Source organism: Zosterops lateralis (genome assembly GCF_965231275.1).
Source record: "Zosterops lateralis genome assembly, chromosome: 1".
NCBI classification, from domain to species: Eukaryota; Metazoa; Chordata; class Aves; order Passeriformes; family Zosteropidae; genus Zosterops; species Zosterops lateralis.
Window position 1 is genome coordinate 127533440 of NC_139762.1, and position 18558 is coordinate 127551997.

At 40.1% G+C, this 18558-nt stretch overlaps 1 protein-coding gene across 1 annotated transcript in view; it reads left to right on the top strand.

Annotated features, from left to right (window-relative positions):
• Positions 1-18558, top strand: part of NECAB1 (N-terminal EF-hand calcium binding protein 1) — a gene marked incomplete at both ends in the record, with an annotated part of 81357 nt that overhangs the window by 29985 nt on the left and 32814 nt on the right. The window contains one exon of the mRNA XM_083859909.1: positions 16100-16208. Coding sequence (XP_083716035.1) covers positions 16100-16208 — 109 coding nt within the window. The remainder of the gene's footprint in view (positions 1-16099; positions 16209-18558) is intronic.

The following is an 18558-nucleotide window of genomic DNA, read 5'->3' on the forward strand; positions in this document are numbered from 1 at the left end:
CATCTACCCTTGCTGTCAGTGGCACAGTCACCATATGTTATAGAGGAGGACCTAATTCTTCATCATCAGAGTTTAATTACTAGGAACACCGAGCTGTAAAGATACTGGGTCCTCACTTGGGTCAGATTAATTCATGTGTGAGACACAAAAGGAGAAGAAAAGTGGCCTCTTGTTCCTCTGTTTCTGCTCGTATTAAAAGCTGTGGCAACAAACATACTAAATCTGAATTGTCTCTGTTTTTACTTTATGACCAAGAAGAGTTATGAGGGAGCAGCTACAGGGGCAGCATTTGAGTGCCCAAACCAGAGGCTGGTTTGGGGTTGGCCTACAGAGCACCAGACCAGATGGTCAAACCATGACAAAACAACAGGTTTTGAAAGCTGAAGGGGCACTCTGCACAGTACTGACTCAGCCCTTTGGATACCTACCAGTCAGCTCCTGCAGTGAAAAAGAAAAGACCATAAAGCAGATCCATTCCCTTAGCCAAGTGCAAATAGTACTGTTCTTCTGCTGGAAAGGTTTTATTTTGACACAAGCATTACATAGTTTTTTTCCTGTCAGTTAGGGGCCACACACATGTGGAATCATGGAGTGGTTTAGTAACTCAATTAGACACTTGGACAGATTGCATTTCCTTAGTAAAAAAGGAAGTTTTGCTGTTTATCTATCTCAGCATCGATGGCTCTTGTTGCACATCACAGTCCACTGCACAGTAAGCGGAAAGTAGCTCTTGCTGCCAGTTTTCATTTGTTTGTTTTTTGCAGATTAAGGGGCAAAGTTATTACACACTGGCTGACTATTTCACATGAGCAAAGATTCTGGTAAAGTAGCCGCTTTCTAAATAAAAGTTTAATGATTTGACGAATAGCGAGAAAAAAACAGGCTCTTCTACAGGTTTTATCCTCAGACACAAATGGAACAACTTTTATTTCTTGTAACAGCTGGTGAGCAGCACAGGTCTGTGGCTGCAGAGGGGAGCATGTCACTGAGTGCTGACCTTTGCTGACTTCATCTGGGCAGGTCACAAAAAGCCATCATGCTCCCAGTAAGGCAGTGCCTGTTCTCCCACATCACAGGGCACCCCACAGCTGCATTCCCCTCTCCTCACATCTTCTTGCTCAGAGACAGAGGGAGAATGAATATAGAACCTCGTAAAATTCAGAGCTCTAGTTCTGCTTGTGGCATTGAGATATTGCTTCAGGCAATTTTAAAGTGGTATAAAAAGTACCATCAGTAAGTTTCACATATACTGTACTCACTTTCTCATATAATAAAAGTCCTATGAGACATTTTTGATTCTTATGTTTTAATTTTTACCCTAAAAAAAATCAAAATGGCACAATATTTTTCCTTACAATTTTGAAGGAAGATTTCTCTAGACAAACAAAATATTCTTAGTGAATGTTAACACTAATCAAAAAGGAAAGATACTGGTTCTTCATCAAAGGTCTTTTTATTCCAAGATAGAAATTAGTCAAAAAAGGTAAATATATAAATTATTAATGTTGTTGTTATAAAAGTTAACAAAAACAAGCCCCTCTATAGTCTAAAGAAACTTGTTCTTATTTCCACTCACTCTCCTGTCTCTTGAAACAACCTTTGGAATTTTTTTCTTCTTTTCTCTCTTTGGAAAAAAAAAATATTCCCATATTTCCATCATAAAAATCAGATTAAATAAAAGCTTTTCAGTATTATTAAAAAGCAAAAATAGCCTGAGATGATATTTCCATCTCTTTTCCAAGCCATCCTTATGAATTGAGATAAAAAATTGCTAACCCTGTGAAGTCCCTTGTCTTTCCAATTGGACAGTTCTCTCTTTCATCTCTCAGGTTTTCCTCTGAAATGTGGAAAGGAAGGTGACAGAGAGAAGCAGAAACTTTCAAGTCACAGCACGGCTGAGGCTTTTCACCTATGAAGGTGTTTTAAAAAAACCAAACTTCACTATAAATTTTTTTTAAGAAGCCTAGCATCATATCTAGCACTCAATAACTGTAGTATATAATATATAAGACTGCTGTAATACATGATGCATAATTGCAATGCTACACGTCCCTGCAGCCCTTGATTTTTGGCCAGGCCCCTCTCATGGATATATTATATTCAAGCCTCTCATCCCCAAGCCCGAGCGCTTTTGCAGAGAGCAGCTCTTGGCTCTTGGTGCCGCCCTATCACCGTCCGCGCTGCCGGGGCTTCACCTTCGGGCGGGCTCTGGGGGCTTGCTGAGAAACATCTCCCAAAAGTGACCGTGCTGTTCTTTTTTTTTTTTTTTTTTTTTTTTTTTTTTTGTTTGTTTGTTTGTTTGTTTGTTTGTTTTTTTTTGGGTTTTTTTTTGTTTTGTTTTGTTTTGTTTTGTTTTGTTTCCTTGAGCTGTTATCTCGTCCCTCGGTGGAAGGGAATGAAGCCCAGTGAGACTGTGGATCTTCCTCCTTATCTTTCCCCTTTCCCTTATCCTTCCCCTTTCCTCTTTCCCCTTCCCCTTTCTAATGTCTGCATGGGTGAGGAGAGCAGGTTAGTGTTTGGAGGGCTTTAGGAGAGGTTCTGGTTGGAAACAGTCACCTCTCCAAATAAGTTGCTTCAAATTTTATTATTTTATTGGGACAGGGGGAGGGGGGCGCTTTTCACTAGAGTTTCTCCCCCTATAAAAGTGTTTTTTTTCACTAACCATGCAGGTTTCTCCCACCCCTTCAGACCCTGATGAATTAGAGGTGCCCAAGGTCAACATGCAGAGAATCCTGAGCCCCTCAGCCCTTTGAGGGTGAGCCCAGGGTTGTGCCCTGATGTGCACCTGGCCATGCCACCCCCGAGAGGTGCTGTGCTAGATTGTCACCAAGGGCTCAGCATCTTGCAAGGTGCAGCTGTAAAGTATTTTTGTCTAAATTTGCACAGCACGGAGCATTTCTTTGCTCCAAAGCAAATCCTGGTAAAAGGTAAACTCCCACAGAAAGATCTTCAAAGCATCCCCTGACCTTGGTGACACCTACAAATCTTGAGACCAACTCCACTACCAGTTCTGATCTGCTTCAGACCAGCTCTTGTATTGGTGATATTCCATAATATCAGCTGAAAATGCCATGTTCTGTATTAAAGGACAGATGTTTATCTAGATGTTTTCTCTAATATGTCCACTTCAACTTTCCCCAACCTTTCCCCAAATTATTTCAAGCAACCCTCATCTGCTCATCTCCTAATCTCTCTAGCATCTACATGTAATTGTTTAAATAAGACTTTGTATTGACTTCTATTATTTCAATTCAAGTGTATGTCAAAAATGCAGATCTTTTTTTCCCTCTCAGAGATACCACTTGTAAAAGAAATGGGCAAATTACAGTCATACATCACAAAAACTGGAGAGAAATCTAAGTTGCCAAGAAAGAGTTGAAAAACATTAAATGGAGCCAACTCCCCAGTTTAACTCAGCACACTGGGTTAGGAAACTTCACATGGTCAGCTTATCTGATAAACTGAAAACTTTTTATTTCACTAAAGTAGAAAAGATAATTCAAAATAAAATAATTTGTTTCATTTCAGCATTTTCTTAAACCAGTGTCAGGCTCATATTCATAGAGGAAAGCAGATACCTTTCACAAACCTGCAAATAGGAGGGAAGGAGGCTGTTTCTGTGATTCTCCTCTTATATCTAGGAGAAAACCTTAAATCCAAACTGTGCTTGCATTAAAGCAGGGACTGGACCCTGGGGGCCTTTCCTGCTGTGAGAGTATGCTCTTGTCACAGGTATTTCAGCTGTTTGGCGGTGTGTAGGTGTGTGATTACTCCTCAGTGAAATACCACCACCTATATAAACACATTTAAATTAGACCAGGCAGCAAGAGGTTTGTTGTAAGGCTGCACAGAAGGGGCAGGCACTGAGGTCCTGATCCCACTGGGGAATAGAATTACAGAACCATAAAATGGTGTGGCTTGGAAAGGACCTTAAAAATCATTCAGTTCTAAACCCCCTGCCATTGGCAGGGACACCTGTAGTAATGCACCCCACACACCCAGCAAATGTTTTCCATATAGGGGAAGTTTAAGGCTCACCCCTCAGGGTAGACCTAGAGTCTTCCAGAGCCTCCTATGAGCAAGGATTGGTTCAGTGCCAACACAGGGGCAGGGATTGGGCTCTGAGACTGTAACTCAAAACCCCTTGCTGATCTTATTGGCTGCAAGCCAGGTTATCCCTCCTAAAACATTCAGTATTTAAGAAAGAACACAAAAGAAAGTAAAGGCTTTTTGAGATGTCTTAGCATCAGGTGCCTGTACATGGCTTATTATTTGTTTTCTGCAACGTTTTGTTTACTTTGTTATTTTTTCATTATTAAACCTTTTGATTTACAAAGCATCCTCGAAGAGCAGTCTCACTAATTATTGCAGCCATTTTTCTGCAAGGCTGGACCCTCAGAGTGTGGAGTTAAACCCACAGACACCTTCCACCAGCTCAGAGCTTCATCTAACCTGGCCTCAGACACTGCCATCCACAATCTCCCTGGGTCACCTGTACCAGTGCCTCAACATCCATACAGTAAATATATTTTTCCTAACATCTATTCTCTTTCAGTTTGAAGCCATTCCCCATTGTCCTGTCACTACATGCTCTTATAAATAATCTCTCTCCAGAGAGAGACACCTGATGAGTATGGTATATGACTGCTAAAGCAACTCTCTCCCTGTTTTTCTGTCAAACTCCCTCTCAAATATCTAAAGGATTTGATTTCCTTAAGGTTGGGAGTGGGGGGAGGTGTTAATTAATTAAAACAAATTAATATGAACTTTAAATAATAATTATAAAAATAATGAATACATAATATAATTGATTCTAAATAATTTTTTTAATTACTTATGCAGAAACTTCTCCCACTCTTGATCCATGGTTATGGGACATTTCTATTTGACTGAAAGTCCACTGCTACATCCCTTCAAAAGGCCAATCCTTATATTGAAAATTAAGTGTATGATTTATTTGGATAAATATGGAGGGAAAATGTCATCTTACTAAGTATATTTCATATTTTATGTGCTGTAAATTTGGTCCAACGCACAGTTCAGCTTAGAAACCATCTGTGAAGCCCTGGATGTTGGTCACAACTCTGTTGGTTCCCTGCCAACCCCACCCTACACAAAACAGTTATGAAGGTACTCCATCACTTGGATCCCTCTTGTCTGGTTTCACTTCTAGGAGCAGAGCAGTCTTGGCACAGGCTGGAGGAGCTGTTTAAATGCTACTAATGTTTTAATAAACCAGAGAAGGTTTCTATTGCTGTCAGCTCTCAAAACTATATGTGCCCATTTTGAAACACTTCACAGAATATTCACAGCAGCAATAGAAAATACATTGGAAGATTTGCTTTCTTCCTTTGCCTACACTTGTTGCAGCATTTTCTGGATGAGTCCCCACTGCAGTTCAGGCTGAAGTAGCCTGTGACACTGAGTCTGATTGATCCCTTCATGCCACCAGCTCCTCTTCTGACTTATCTGTCTGTTTTCTCCACCCATACAAATCATAGTGAGTGTGAGTTTTCTCACCAGCTCAGATGCGCAGCACATCCTCCCAGCCATCATTCTTGCTCTTCTTTAAGTGGCTTCTTCTTTAAGCCACTTTTCTCAAACCTGAATCCAGTATCATGGTAGCCATATAGTGTCAGGTTTTGTGCCTGAACATCATCCTTGTAATCCATAAACAAACTAGGAAATAAAGCTCCTTCTTGTTGTGGTCTTGGTTTTCAGTGCACACAGCAAGGGAGGAGTTAAAAAAGCAATACTCTCAGGGAAACATGGAGACACATTAAGAACTTTAAAATTTTATGCAGCTTTGTGAAAATATGATGTAGGCAACAAATTATAAATGTGTACTAAGAGGAACACTATTATTAACCCATACAAACGAAAAATTGACTGCGTTCTTTCTGTCTTTTTGTTTAGATATTAAGAAGAGCAGATAAGAATGGTAAGATTGCTTGCATGTCTTTCCCCCTTCCTTTGGAAAATAGAATCCATCAATAATTCAGAATTTTAAGTCATGTTTTAAACATCCTAACAGAAAAACCAGGCATCCCTCATGTCATTTTATATTTCCTGACAATTCAGTGCCACATATTATGTTGTGCTCTGATCTTCCCTTCTCTAAGGACAGATCTTATGCTTTCACAACTTGACATTTGTGCTTAATTTGCACTTTGAGTGCATGCGGGTACTTTCTAGTGACACTCACTCAAGAAGGTTTGAAATACTTGTTAGTAGGTCCATTCATTTTTTCAAAACCCCATAGGCTACATCCAGAAATCAGGCTTGTTTTTGTATTTGTTCAGTGTGTCAATAGGAAGAATAAACCCTTGAATCCCACTCACATATTCAGAGCACAGAAGTCATAAGTTTTTCATTAACAAGAGAAACATTGAACAGTGTCAAACCCACAGATCAAACAAGTTTAACCCTGACGAGTAATTCCCAGTCCAGTCAATCCTCAGAAAACAGATACTGTGTGCATTCAATAAAGAGAAAACAAATGGATCCCATTGAAAAAATCAGTGATAATAACTTACAAGGAAGAACTCTTGGACAGCAAGTGGCTACTGTACAGCTTGGTGGTCTAACTAAGCACATTGAATAACTGTTTAGTGTTGCTGAGAGAGAAATCTCACCTCCACAGCCCACTTCTGGTTCCTTTTCCTGCCCCAGCTCATGTGCATCCACTGGCACTTCCCACAAGACTGTGGCAGGCTCCTTCAGAGAGCTTGGAAGCCACAGAATCCATTACTATGAGAGTTTTTTGGTAGCGTTTTCTTTGTTATCTCCCTCAGTCAGCTTGCCAGTGGTTTGCATGGGCAGTGATGAAGCAAGCTGAATTCCAAGGTGAGGGCTGGCTTGGGGAGGAGGAGGACCCCATGCAGCTGCAGTGGTGCATCTCTAGCTTATTTTCCTGCCAACCACTGCAAAGCTCTGCTGGCATCCCCCTCAGACCTCCTTGTGATGTTTGGAATAATGTGTGTGTATCTGCCCTGAAGACTGATGAGGGTCAGAGCACATGGTACAGAGCAGAACTCACCACTCCCCTGGAGTCTAACAGAGACACTAGAGCTTTGTGTCCCTGCCCTGGCCTTTAGGCTCATGCTGTGCCAGCCCTGGTGGATTGATACATGGCCAGAGTGTTATGAGCCACCTGTGAATATATCAATTTCTGAGGGTCCAGCCCTTGCAGATTGGCTTAAAATAATTTGAGCGAGACTGCTCTTCAGAGGTGTTTCGTAAAGTAAAATGTTTAATAAATGAAAAATAGCAAACGTTACAGAAAACAAATGAAAAGCTGTGCACAGATGTCCAAGAAAACCTCTGACACCCTGCTAGAAACACTACAAAAAGCCCTCTATTTCCTTTATGCTCCTTCCTAAATACTTAATGTTTTAGGAGAGACAATTTGGCTTGCTGCCCATAGGGAGAAGTACAGGATTTGAAGACCAGTGACAAGGTCCAACAGGCACTTCTCTTTGGCCCTGAGCCAATTACAATGAGAAAAACACAGAACTTCCTAGTTAAACTTCTTAAAATGTCTAAAGGTAAACTGAAACTTTTTCCTTATAGAGAGATGCCCACTCAGGGGTGGGGAATGCTTTACTACAGTGGATCTGCAGCACTTTGGTGGTTAGGAGCACTTTAGTCTTCATTTGGGTTTCCCCACAGCTCATTACTATACATTGCTATGAACACAGGGGGAACAGCTCCCAGTATCAGTGTCAAACCTGCTTGTTCCAGAGCAATACAAAACTATATCAGCTCCAGAGACTTTGGTCACTAGTATGCCTACCTGTATACAGTTTCTTTACAAGATATTATTGGCAGAAAAGTGGCTAAGTTCAGTCACTTCAGTTCTATTAATTTTAGCCCATGAACTTGAAATTATTTCACCTTTTAGGCCTTAATTGTGTTAATTCAACCATCAATTGCCCATGGGACTTCCAGTTTGCTAATCTAGCAATGCACAGGCTTGTGCCACATTGATAGGGAGATTTGTTTCAAGGCTGTAAAGTTAAATACATTTTCAGAAAGGTTATTGGATATGTGACCACTTACTGAAAATGTTTACACTGTTGTCACCATAAATTATTAGCTTTGGTTAATGACTGGTCTACTTACACTTTCAGTGTCACGTTTCTGTGCTACAGGAAAGCAGCTATTGGCTTTCAGTAACAAATACTGCATTACTGTCCATGACATAGCCCTGTTAAATTCTCCCATATACTTTTAACAGAAACTTCTCTGCTGTATTCATTCACTTTGTGAGATTAAAATACCTTCAGAGAAAATACCATCAAAAACTTTACTAGATTCTTGCTAGACAGCAAGGAAAAAAAAATCAAAAAAAGTGGACCGATCTGATAAATAGGAGTATTGTACAAGCATTTTTACAGTGAATTCTTGGACTGTGCGACTTCAGGTAAGACTTCCATAGCAAGGAAAGACAAATTTTCTTGCAAAGGCAATACAAAATAAGAGATCAAAAGAGCCAAGAAATTCTGCTGAACTTCTGGTACTCAAAAATGCTACAATAATTTATGACATCTGTGTTCAATTAAGTCCTTTAGCAAACAGCCATGTGAATGAAGTCATACAAATGGCTTCTTTCTTTGCCAGCCCAGGTACATAGATCATTCTGTTACTGTCCTGTTTTTGGAAATATCAGCTATGCAGAGATTCCATGAGAAAATCAGCTTCATAAACTCTATCTGTAATTCTTATTTCATGGCTGTGCAGCTCTGCTTTTTGTGGAGCTGATCCATACATACATCTCCCATAAATGAAAAGGTCATATGATTTTTTTAAAAGGAGAACAAGGTATAGGGAAGGATTTTTAAGAACTATAATGTTCATAATATTGACAAAAGCAACAGAAAATCCTGAGGGGAAAAAAGCAATTTCATAAAGGTGAGATGCTGCATATCGACCTTTTTGGAAAGGAGAAGTTGCAGGTCTCTATGTCAAAATGAAATTTTGGTCAGGTTTATTTTATAAAACTCTATGTGCCCAAAGAAAACCATGTGGATTTCACACAGAACTAATTTTGAAAAAAAAAAAAAATCCAGCTAAAAGGGAAAATCTTCATTTGTTTAATTTCTTTTGCTGTTTAAAACAAAGCAAATTCATTAAATTCCTTTCAAAAAGTAAAACCTTGTCCCTAGCCTGCAAAGGAGGGAGTGAAGAAAAATGGGAAACTAGAACTGCTAAATACAGCCTTTCCTAACCAAAAAAAAATTTACTTCCCTCATCTCACAGGCAACAATGGATGCTTCACATACGTGTGAATGCAGCACCTGTATGTGCTTGTCTGCTTGAGGTGTCTTTTATCTCCTCATAAATGGGGCCCCCCATTAGCCTTGCAGTGACCTGCAGTCGAGTGAAATGATATCAGTTGTTGGTGAATGTCACCCAGGGGCCCCTTCTGACCATGCAGCTGTGACATGTGCCCAATTAGAATTGCCTCCTGCCAAAATTCCCTCCCCTTAGCACAGGAATGGAATTTCAAATACAGACTACGTTGCAGAACTCCAATCACAAACAGCCTGACTGTCAACATAAATGGGCAAAAAAAAAAAAGGTAATAATCTACTGAGAATGCAACCCTTGATCTTGCAATAGTGACCAGTCTTCCTTCAGCATGGGGAAGGGGCCTCAACACTGATGGTTCAACACAGACCAAAGGCAAGGAGAACCACAAAATTACTGGAGAAAAGTGCCCTGCCTTTGCTGGCATCGTGGTGGGGGTCATTTCTCTTCCCATTCCTCTGTCTTTGCTTTTGTCTATCATCTCCAGCACTGGATCTCCTTTCCTGCTCTGGAAACATGGCATAGTCTGGTGTCTGAGGGTGTCTTGGCACTTTTCAGTGTCCATCCAGTCAAATCTGGAGGAAGTGACTCCTAGCCCTGTCCCCCAGGAGGAGAACTGACTCTCTCCTCCACAAAATTCGAATTGGTATTTGATTATGGCCTTATTCCAAATCTAATGGCTCTTGCCCCCAAGCTCTTGGATACTTCTAAGCCCTAAGGAAGACAGCTCTAATATGACAGGTTTGGAAAAGATGTTTTGTATATAGATGCTTAAATTGATTTGCTAATACAAGTCAGCTGTTATGAAAAAGCACTGAGTAAAACCTATACATCAAAAATTCTTAAAGCTCCTAAGAGGAAGATATTTGAAAACATCCTTGGTAACATCTGCTACAGAAGCAGACATTTTTGTAGAAAGCCAAAAAAGCCTGAACTGTAAGGAAACACTGTAAACAGTATGCTTCAGGCAGTCAGGAATGACTGCAAACAAATGAGGCAAAATTTTAAAAACTGACTAAACAAAAGAAGACTAAATCTCCATAGACTGACAAACCTGAATATCAAACAACCAGCAGATTTGCAACAGAATCTTATTAATGTCAGAGTCACTGCATTTATATCTGGTTTAATTTTTTTTCTCTGACATTTCAAACAAGCACTCACTGAAAGCTTTTTTCTCCCCTAAAAATATATCTTTTTTACTGTATTTGAACTAGGATCTGTAAAATGAAAAATAGTCAAATGAGACTAATGTTTGCATTCTGTTATATGCCTTCATTCATTACCCTGATGTGCATGACATAGAGCAGGGACACCAGGCTTTTAAATGTAGAATTCTGAAACTGTATAAGATACTGTGATAATGCATGGAGTATGTTGATAACAATAATCTGGGGGTTTCAGCCCAGCTCTAAAACTGTGCAAACTTTGGCTCAGCAAAAACTGTGGGTCATAAATAAAGGATTCCTTAAAATAAAGCAAGTGCAGCAGTAGCACCCTGTCCCTTTCACTGGTGTTAGTGACCAAAGGGATAGATTCACAGATAATAGGCTTTTGAGTGACACAACAAGGTTTCCAGAAAATAACTAAAATGCTTCTGAACTGCACCTCTATGATTGTCAGGAGGAAATCTTGCAATGCCTACTCCAGAGGCAGTTTTGCAGAGATCAGAATAGGTGTTTACCTATTCATTTATTGACAGTGCCATTGCAGAAAAAACACTGACTTTGCAGGGGAGTCTTCTACCATCTGTGTTGGCTCACGTGTCTGTAGGTGAGTTCTGGCAGGTTGAAAGCTGCCTCACTGCAGCAGTCCTCAGACTGTGACTTCTCAGTGGCTCTAGCTTGTTTAGCAGATGCTAGTTCATACTGTGACAGAGGATTAAGGGAATATGCCTCTGAGAGGCAGAGAAAGCACTCTGGGAAAGGGATCTCTTGAATCTTCCCTAAAGTGAACTGTCGGAGTATTGGGGTTCCCAATATCTCTGAGGGTCCAGCCCTTGCTGAGAAGTGGCTAAAATCAATTAGTGAGAAGGCACGATCGAGTGTGTCTTGAAAAAGCAAAAAGGTTTTAATAAGGAAAGATCATCATACAAAAACAAAAGCAAAGCCAAGCATGATATAGGGACAGGTCCCACACCTGCTACAACACCTCGAAAATGCCCGGAGCTTCTTTGTTCTCTCTCTTTAGTACTTAATAGTTCAGGTGGGCTATTTGGCTTTTGGCCCAATGAAATTAGCACCAGGCTTTGAGCTACACTTTCCAAGCCCAATCAATGTCTCTATGTTGGTACTGAGCCAGTTACTGACAGGATTGCAAAGATGCTTCTGGGTCCTTTCTTTTATAAGAAATGCAAGGGGTGAGTCTTAAACCTTTCCGTATTTGGAAACACCTGATGGGGGTGTGGAGTGCATGCCAACATCAGATTTGGCCTCACACTCTCAAGATTTCCACTTAGTGGGTTAAACCTTACTGAGAAAAAATTTGGAGTCACACCAAAACAAAGAATGTCAAGTCCTTGATTTCAGCATTTTTTATCTAGACCAGTATTTCCTAGCCCTGGGGCTACAACATCCTGACATCTCATGAGGTCTTCAGCTAGCCCAGAGCCTGCCCCTGAAGCTCTGCTCAGTGGCACCTGCATCAGTGCACAGGCATACAAACTGGCTAGAGAGGTCACAGCATGACAGGGTGATCCCTTGTGTGATCTTCCTGGAGAAAAGCAGTAATATGCAGGAATCACTTGGGGAAGCTCTGTGCATCATGATACCCAGAAGAACCATGTCTGAGTGGCCCAAAGTGGCCATGTTTGAGCTACAGATTTACTGCATGACTTAGCAGAGCACATTTTCTTAACAGAAGCCAGAGGACAAATTCTCTGAACTGTAGCATCCCTGATTTAAGCTCCCAAGTTACTCAGTGAACGGATTAGTAAGGCAAAACCCTTACAGTACATCCCATGAATTCTCACCACACTGCTGTTTGCTTCCTGACCATCTGGATCCACTGCAGACATCACCCTGCATCCTATTCCCAGGTTCAGCCTGGGTTGGGATTCCCCATCCCAACCCCCTGGGTCCTTCAAGTGCTTCAGGGCTGGACTCTGTGCTCCAGATCCCCAAAAATATTTCTAAAGAGAGAATATAAACCTTCTCCGTGTTAGCCTTGGAATCATTTGCTTCTTAAGCTTTTCCAGCATAACAGATGCTCAATAATGGCTCAAAATCCTTATTTCTGATTATATCAACAGTACAGATCAGAGTCTATAAAAGCATAGTGCATTTGCCCAGACTCTTTTAAATCTTCAGCTATGTCTGTGCTTTTTCTGATGCAGCCCTTTATGATCAAGACCAAGTGGATATTATTAGCATGCTCACTTTGGCACACTGAAATTTGTTATTTTGGCAGATCTTTCTTGATCTGATTCCAGCCTGTGTGTCATGCAACAATAAATCATGTGGACTTCATCTTTTTGCATCTGGTTCAGTCCATCTATGTCTGTTGTGATGTGCCCCCCCCTCCCCCCCCACTACCTTGTTTTCTCTGTGTATGAGGCACATACACAAGTAATACTCAAGTAATACTCAAGTAATCTGATCCAAACCTTTTACAGCAAGTGTGGACTGTCAGTTCCTTTCAAAGGACAAGTCCCACAGCAGGTCCCCAGGAGCAGGTGAGCTGGGAAGAGGACCCATGTTCACACTGCCTTCCCTTTAGGTTCTATAAAGGCAGATGGATTCAAAAATCCATAAACGGCTGTCACAACACCCACAGGAAGTTGAGAAACTGAGCTCCCATTGAGAATTACAAGGCTTTGGATGGGGCTGTGTTTTGGCCCTTTGCTTTCCCACAGCAGAAGTGACTGCTTCATTTGAGTAGTCATTTCCTAGTCCCTGATGTACCTTTCCTGGTGAATATGCACTTTCTGCCACAGGGAATTCTTCTATGTGTTGCTTTCACTTGTTGTTATCTCTTCGTTCTTTGTTAATTGTTGGCCTGCAAGGGCAGAGATCTGTGCTCATAGAGCCCCAGACCCTAAACAACCTCACTGCCCTGGTAATGTGCATGTTACCAGCCTGGAGGCAGCCTGGACACTGTCTTGTTGGGCCAAGACAGTGCTGAGGGCTCAACTTGCCAATTCACATCCTTCTAAGGTAAACCCCTGGATGAGCTCTAGCCAAGTGTGGTTTTGCTCTCTGATTGCCATAAACTCTCACATGTGGCTCTTCCAAGAGCTCTAGGGCTGCCATTCAGCCATGTAAGCTCCATCTGATGTGGCCTCTGCTATGAAAAGACTACTTTTTACCTGCTGAGAAAGGCTTACAATCCTAACAAGATGCCCAAAATAGGGGGCAGTGGAAGTGGTTTAGTTGTCCTCTAGAATTTGCTGTCATCTCTGTGAGACGTCCTTCTCTATATCCCTGTAAGTTCTTTCACTGGCTGCAGTCTCACCGTTTCCATTGTCTTTGTGCACATAGGCTCCAAATGCATCCGTGCCCTTGTCCATTATTCCCTCAATACCTTTTGACTCCCTGAAACCACCTTTCAACTCAGAGAGTGTGTGTGACTTCCCTCTGTCAGATATGCTGTTCTCTACTGAAGTCATCAGCTATCCAAAGCATGTCCTGGAGATTATACTGGTGTTTCTGCAGCAGACTGGCTGGGGGATATCCCTTGGGCATATTTTACACAGAAAAACATCTATTCAGTAGACAGGTGAATTTTATTGAAATAAATGTGAGAATACAATTGTAATCTGAAGGGAGGCTCCTGTAAACCATTGTGTGAATCTATTTCTAAATTTATAAGTGCAAGATGGTGAGATGGATTTTATTGTTCATCATTTCATTTTATTTATTTTTCTGCCAGTTAGGAGACAAAGGAGAACAGATGACTGTGCCTGTTTATGAAGAAGCCCTTCTTTTGAAAGATGTCAGAAAAGACAGAGAAAAGCAAGGAAGTCTTGCAAAACAGCTTCTTAAATAACATTGCCAAGGCAAATGCAGCTGAAGGTTGATTTCCCTGATGGCTGCCTAGCTTCAGAGAAGTTTGCCTTTCATTACTCATCCTTCCCCTGTCACTTTGCCAGTGGCAAGGATTGAAGGGTCTCTAATAGAGGTTTCTGCTCAGCTATTCTGCAGCACTTAAACCAGATAGTGTTTATCTGGGCACCCCAAAGGCATTGAGGTGTGCCCAGGGCAGTGGTGCTGAGGACACATGACACAGCCTTTAAAATAAAAGCTATTCTTGACGCTTTGGGGAAAAAAAACCCAAAATTATCTAGGCATCTCCAGTTTAACAGCATAGGGAGCACTAGTTCAGCATTGGGTCTGAGCTTCATCTGAGCACTGAGGAAGCATAAGGATGGCCACAGGCAGCTGAGCCCTCCCCAGCTGCTCTGGAAAAACAATTACACTTGTACAAAATCAGAGAAATGCCCTGGATAATCAGAGCTTTTTTTAGTAAAAATAACTGTATGAAGTCTGTAAGTGCCAAACAGGTTCAAAAGTCCTTGTGTTTTGCCAGAAACAATCTCAGTGATTTGTCACTCAATGTCAGTAACATTCAGAATGGTTTTAAGAATAAGCAGCAGTGAACCAAAAGGCAATGTCTTCTTCTGGATGACAGAGAGTTTAAAGAAAATAGCTAAAGTACCCAATCTGTTGGTGGATCAGTGATTTTCTGGATTGAGATAAAGCAAATGATCATGAAGGATCAAAATAGACTTATTTAATATTCTGTGTCATACCCTAGGCTGTTCTATGGGTAAACTCATATATTTATCTCAGGAAAGTTGCCAAAAAGTCACTAGTTTCTTGAGAATGTGTATAACTTGCATGCAAATCAGCCTTCCCAGCCAAGGATAAAGCTGCAGAGGTGGTTTGATTAGGCAATTGATTTTATCTGTAAGAGCCAAAGGAAGCATAGCTGTGAGAACACTCAATATGTGATATTCCTTCTCTGTAACCAGGGCTAAATGGCAAATGTATTTAGATTCTCAGCTAGGTAATCATTTCAGTTTTGTGCCATCTCGGTATTTGGCTCTTGAAGATCTTGACATTTTATTTTGATTGTAATGATGATCATCTCCAGCTACAATCTGTTTTTTCATATTAAACATTTCAAAATTATTTTGTTGAAGCAGATATTTAAATTGTACAATTTTGAAACCTCTTCAAGATATCTGAAGCAGTATATTTCAGTCAAAGAAATTATGGAATAATAGCAAATAAAAGAAGAAGGAAAGTTCTCAGCTCTGCTCTTCAGATCTACCTGCTGTAGTGCTGCATGCAGTTACAATGTTTAGATATTGCCTTTATAATATATTCTTCACCATTATAAAATTAAGTCACAATACACTGTAGATTGGTTTGATGCTTAGGGCATCTTAGTCATCCTCTACAGTTTTTTAGTGCCCTATGAGAGATTTAGTATGAAACTGACGGAAGAGAAAGAAACATGTGAACTTAAATTTAGTGCTATCTAAAAAGAGTTATGAATTATTAGGCTATAAAAATTTTCTTTATGCTTCATGCAAAAGCTAAATCAATTTAGAAAAATTATTACTTAACTGCAGTTTAGTCTTTAAAATTTCTTAAAATAACAGGAAAATATGAATCTTTATTTGACTTTTGTTTGCTGATTATTACTCTTGCATTCAAAATGTAAAGTTTCTACATTTGAGCTGAAGACCTATAAGCTTTTATTACTTTCCTCTTCTACTGCATGAAGTAAGAAAGAAAAAATGAGTGAAATTAAGTCAATTTCCATTCCTTCATTGTTTCAGATGATGGAAAACTGTCCTTTGCTGAATTCAGAGCTTACTTTGCTGACAGAGTTCTGAGTGGAGAAGAACTGCATGAACTTTTTCACACCATTGGTACACACAATACTGAGTAAGTGTCCCCTTCTTACGACTCCAGTGCCGCTTTCTGTACCTGCAAATGGAAAACAGACCTCAGGCTGATTTTAGGAAACAAGTTTATGTAGAAAGCTACGTGAGGGAAGCCAGGCTGTATCATATGGCTATAAACTGTATAAGTGATGTGCTTCAAAAGCTTTTTGAAATATTTGCATATTCCTAATAGATGTGCTTTGGGTACTGAGAACACAGGGTGGAAATTGGGTGCTTTCTATATTCCCCCACCATGGAAGGAAAAGGATCTGGGGTCTCCTTCAGGCTCAAACATAAATTCCTCAATTCTCAATTCCACTGAGTCATACTGAGATGAATACTTGGAGCAGATGTTGAGAAGGAAATGAAATAAAATAAATGAAGCAATTATATATAGTAAAGAGTTGAAAAAGCCATCCTGTCTGGTGGCATGGTACTTGTGCTGGTGTGGTTCCCTTGGGATATAACCATTATGGTTGGGTTTAGCAAGGCTACAGGGAGATAAGCTGACAGGATCTTCATGAAGTTCAGCAAGGAGAAGTGCAAAGTCCTGCTTCTGGGGAGGAACAAGCCCTAGCTTTTGTGGGAAATGGAATCAAATTAAATGTAGTTTTTTAGTAGAATTCACAAAATTTTAGCATTTGTGCCAAAATAATGTCCTGAAGTAAGCAAAAGAAATGCTACTCAATCTATTGGACTTGTGGGGAATAAAATACACTACAGGCTTTATAAGGTGATTAAGGGATGGGGTGATGGAGACAGGAAGGAGAGTTACCACCCTGGAGGTATTTGGGGGATTTGGCAGTGCTGGGTTAACACTGGACCTAATGGTTTCAGAGGTCTTTTCTGACCCAAACAATTCTCTGATTCTGTGGTTCCATGCACCAATATTTGCTGGGGCCCACTCAGCTGGAAAGCAGCTTGGCAGAAAAGGGTATTGGGTGAACACCAAGCTGAACATGAGGTAACAACGTGCCCTTATGGCCAAGAAGGTCAATGAATGGTATGAATGACCCAGAGTCAAAAACTCATTCCAGAGCCAGGTTCATTTGAACAGCTTTGGCCTTCCTCATATGTACCACATTTCTGTATAAGTGGTTTTATTTTACCAGAATTCCATTTGTCTGCAAGCATCCTGATAAGGGCAGAAATTCTTGATACAAAGCAAGTTTTCTAAGAAAAAATATAGATGCTCTACATCTATTTTTCCTTCCTTTCTATTGTTAAAGCTTTTTTTAATTAATAAATTATTATTATTATTATTATTATTATTATTATTATTATTGCTATTATTACACCATTTTCTCTTTAACAGAAAAAATATAAATCTGAAAAATATATTGCAAAGTGAGGACAACATTATGTTTTTCCTCCTGGTAGATAGGCACACTTGAAGAATCAATGCAATTGTTGAATGCTGCTGCTATTAACTGAAAATAGGTAATTAAACTGTCATAGCAGCCATCTTAGAAAGGGAACATTCTCATTGTCCAAAAAAAGCCTGGCAAAAATCTAGGGACAAAAGTCATAGAATATATACTGTGAAGCGTTCAGTTTTCATGTATTTCAGGGAATGAAGCAGGTGGAAGATTAAGACAAGCTACTAAATTACCTTTTTGAACCAGAAGATGGATAAACATTTGTTACAGAAGGAGAACCTAGCTGTGGGTAAGAAAACTTACTTGAAACTTGGATTTAAGGCAGCAACAAGAAGCTTTTTGAGTGTTTTTTCACAGAGTCTTTAACTGATAAAAGGCTTTAGGGTGACTTTGCAGCTGAAAAGTATTCTACCAGGCTTGATATTTAACAGAGGCAAATATATTTTAAAGGCTTTCCCTTACCCTTTGGTAAGCTTTTGAGAAACCTGTCAGTGAAACGTCACAGGCCAAATATCAGATGGATACAGCAAAGAGAGACAGCTTGGCCAGTATAATATAATTTCCTTGTTAGCATAGCTTTCAAAAAAAAAAAAAAAAAAGGAAATCACATGGAGCAGATATAATGAGGCAAAAACTTTACTCACTGGCATTTCTTGAAAAGGGCAGGTTATGTAAAATGTCTCTAACTAATGAGCTGGCTAAGAAAAGTAGCAAAATGGTCATTGAACCTTGGGAAGTGTTTTAATGTAAGCATTAGGAGAATCATGTACATATCAAAAAATCCCCAAACCATCTATTTTTAGATGTTTTCACTTCAAAAATATCTAAAGGAATGTAAAGGAAATGATGCAACTCAGAAGTAGTTTATGGATGGTTTTCAGTAGGAGAGGGCAAAGAATTCTCCTCAATTTTGTAGCTAGTGGGAGATTTCCACAGATTATTTTGTCTCTCTTATCCAATTAAAATGCAGAC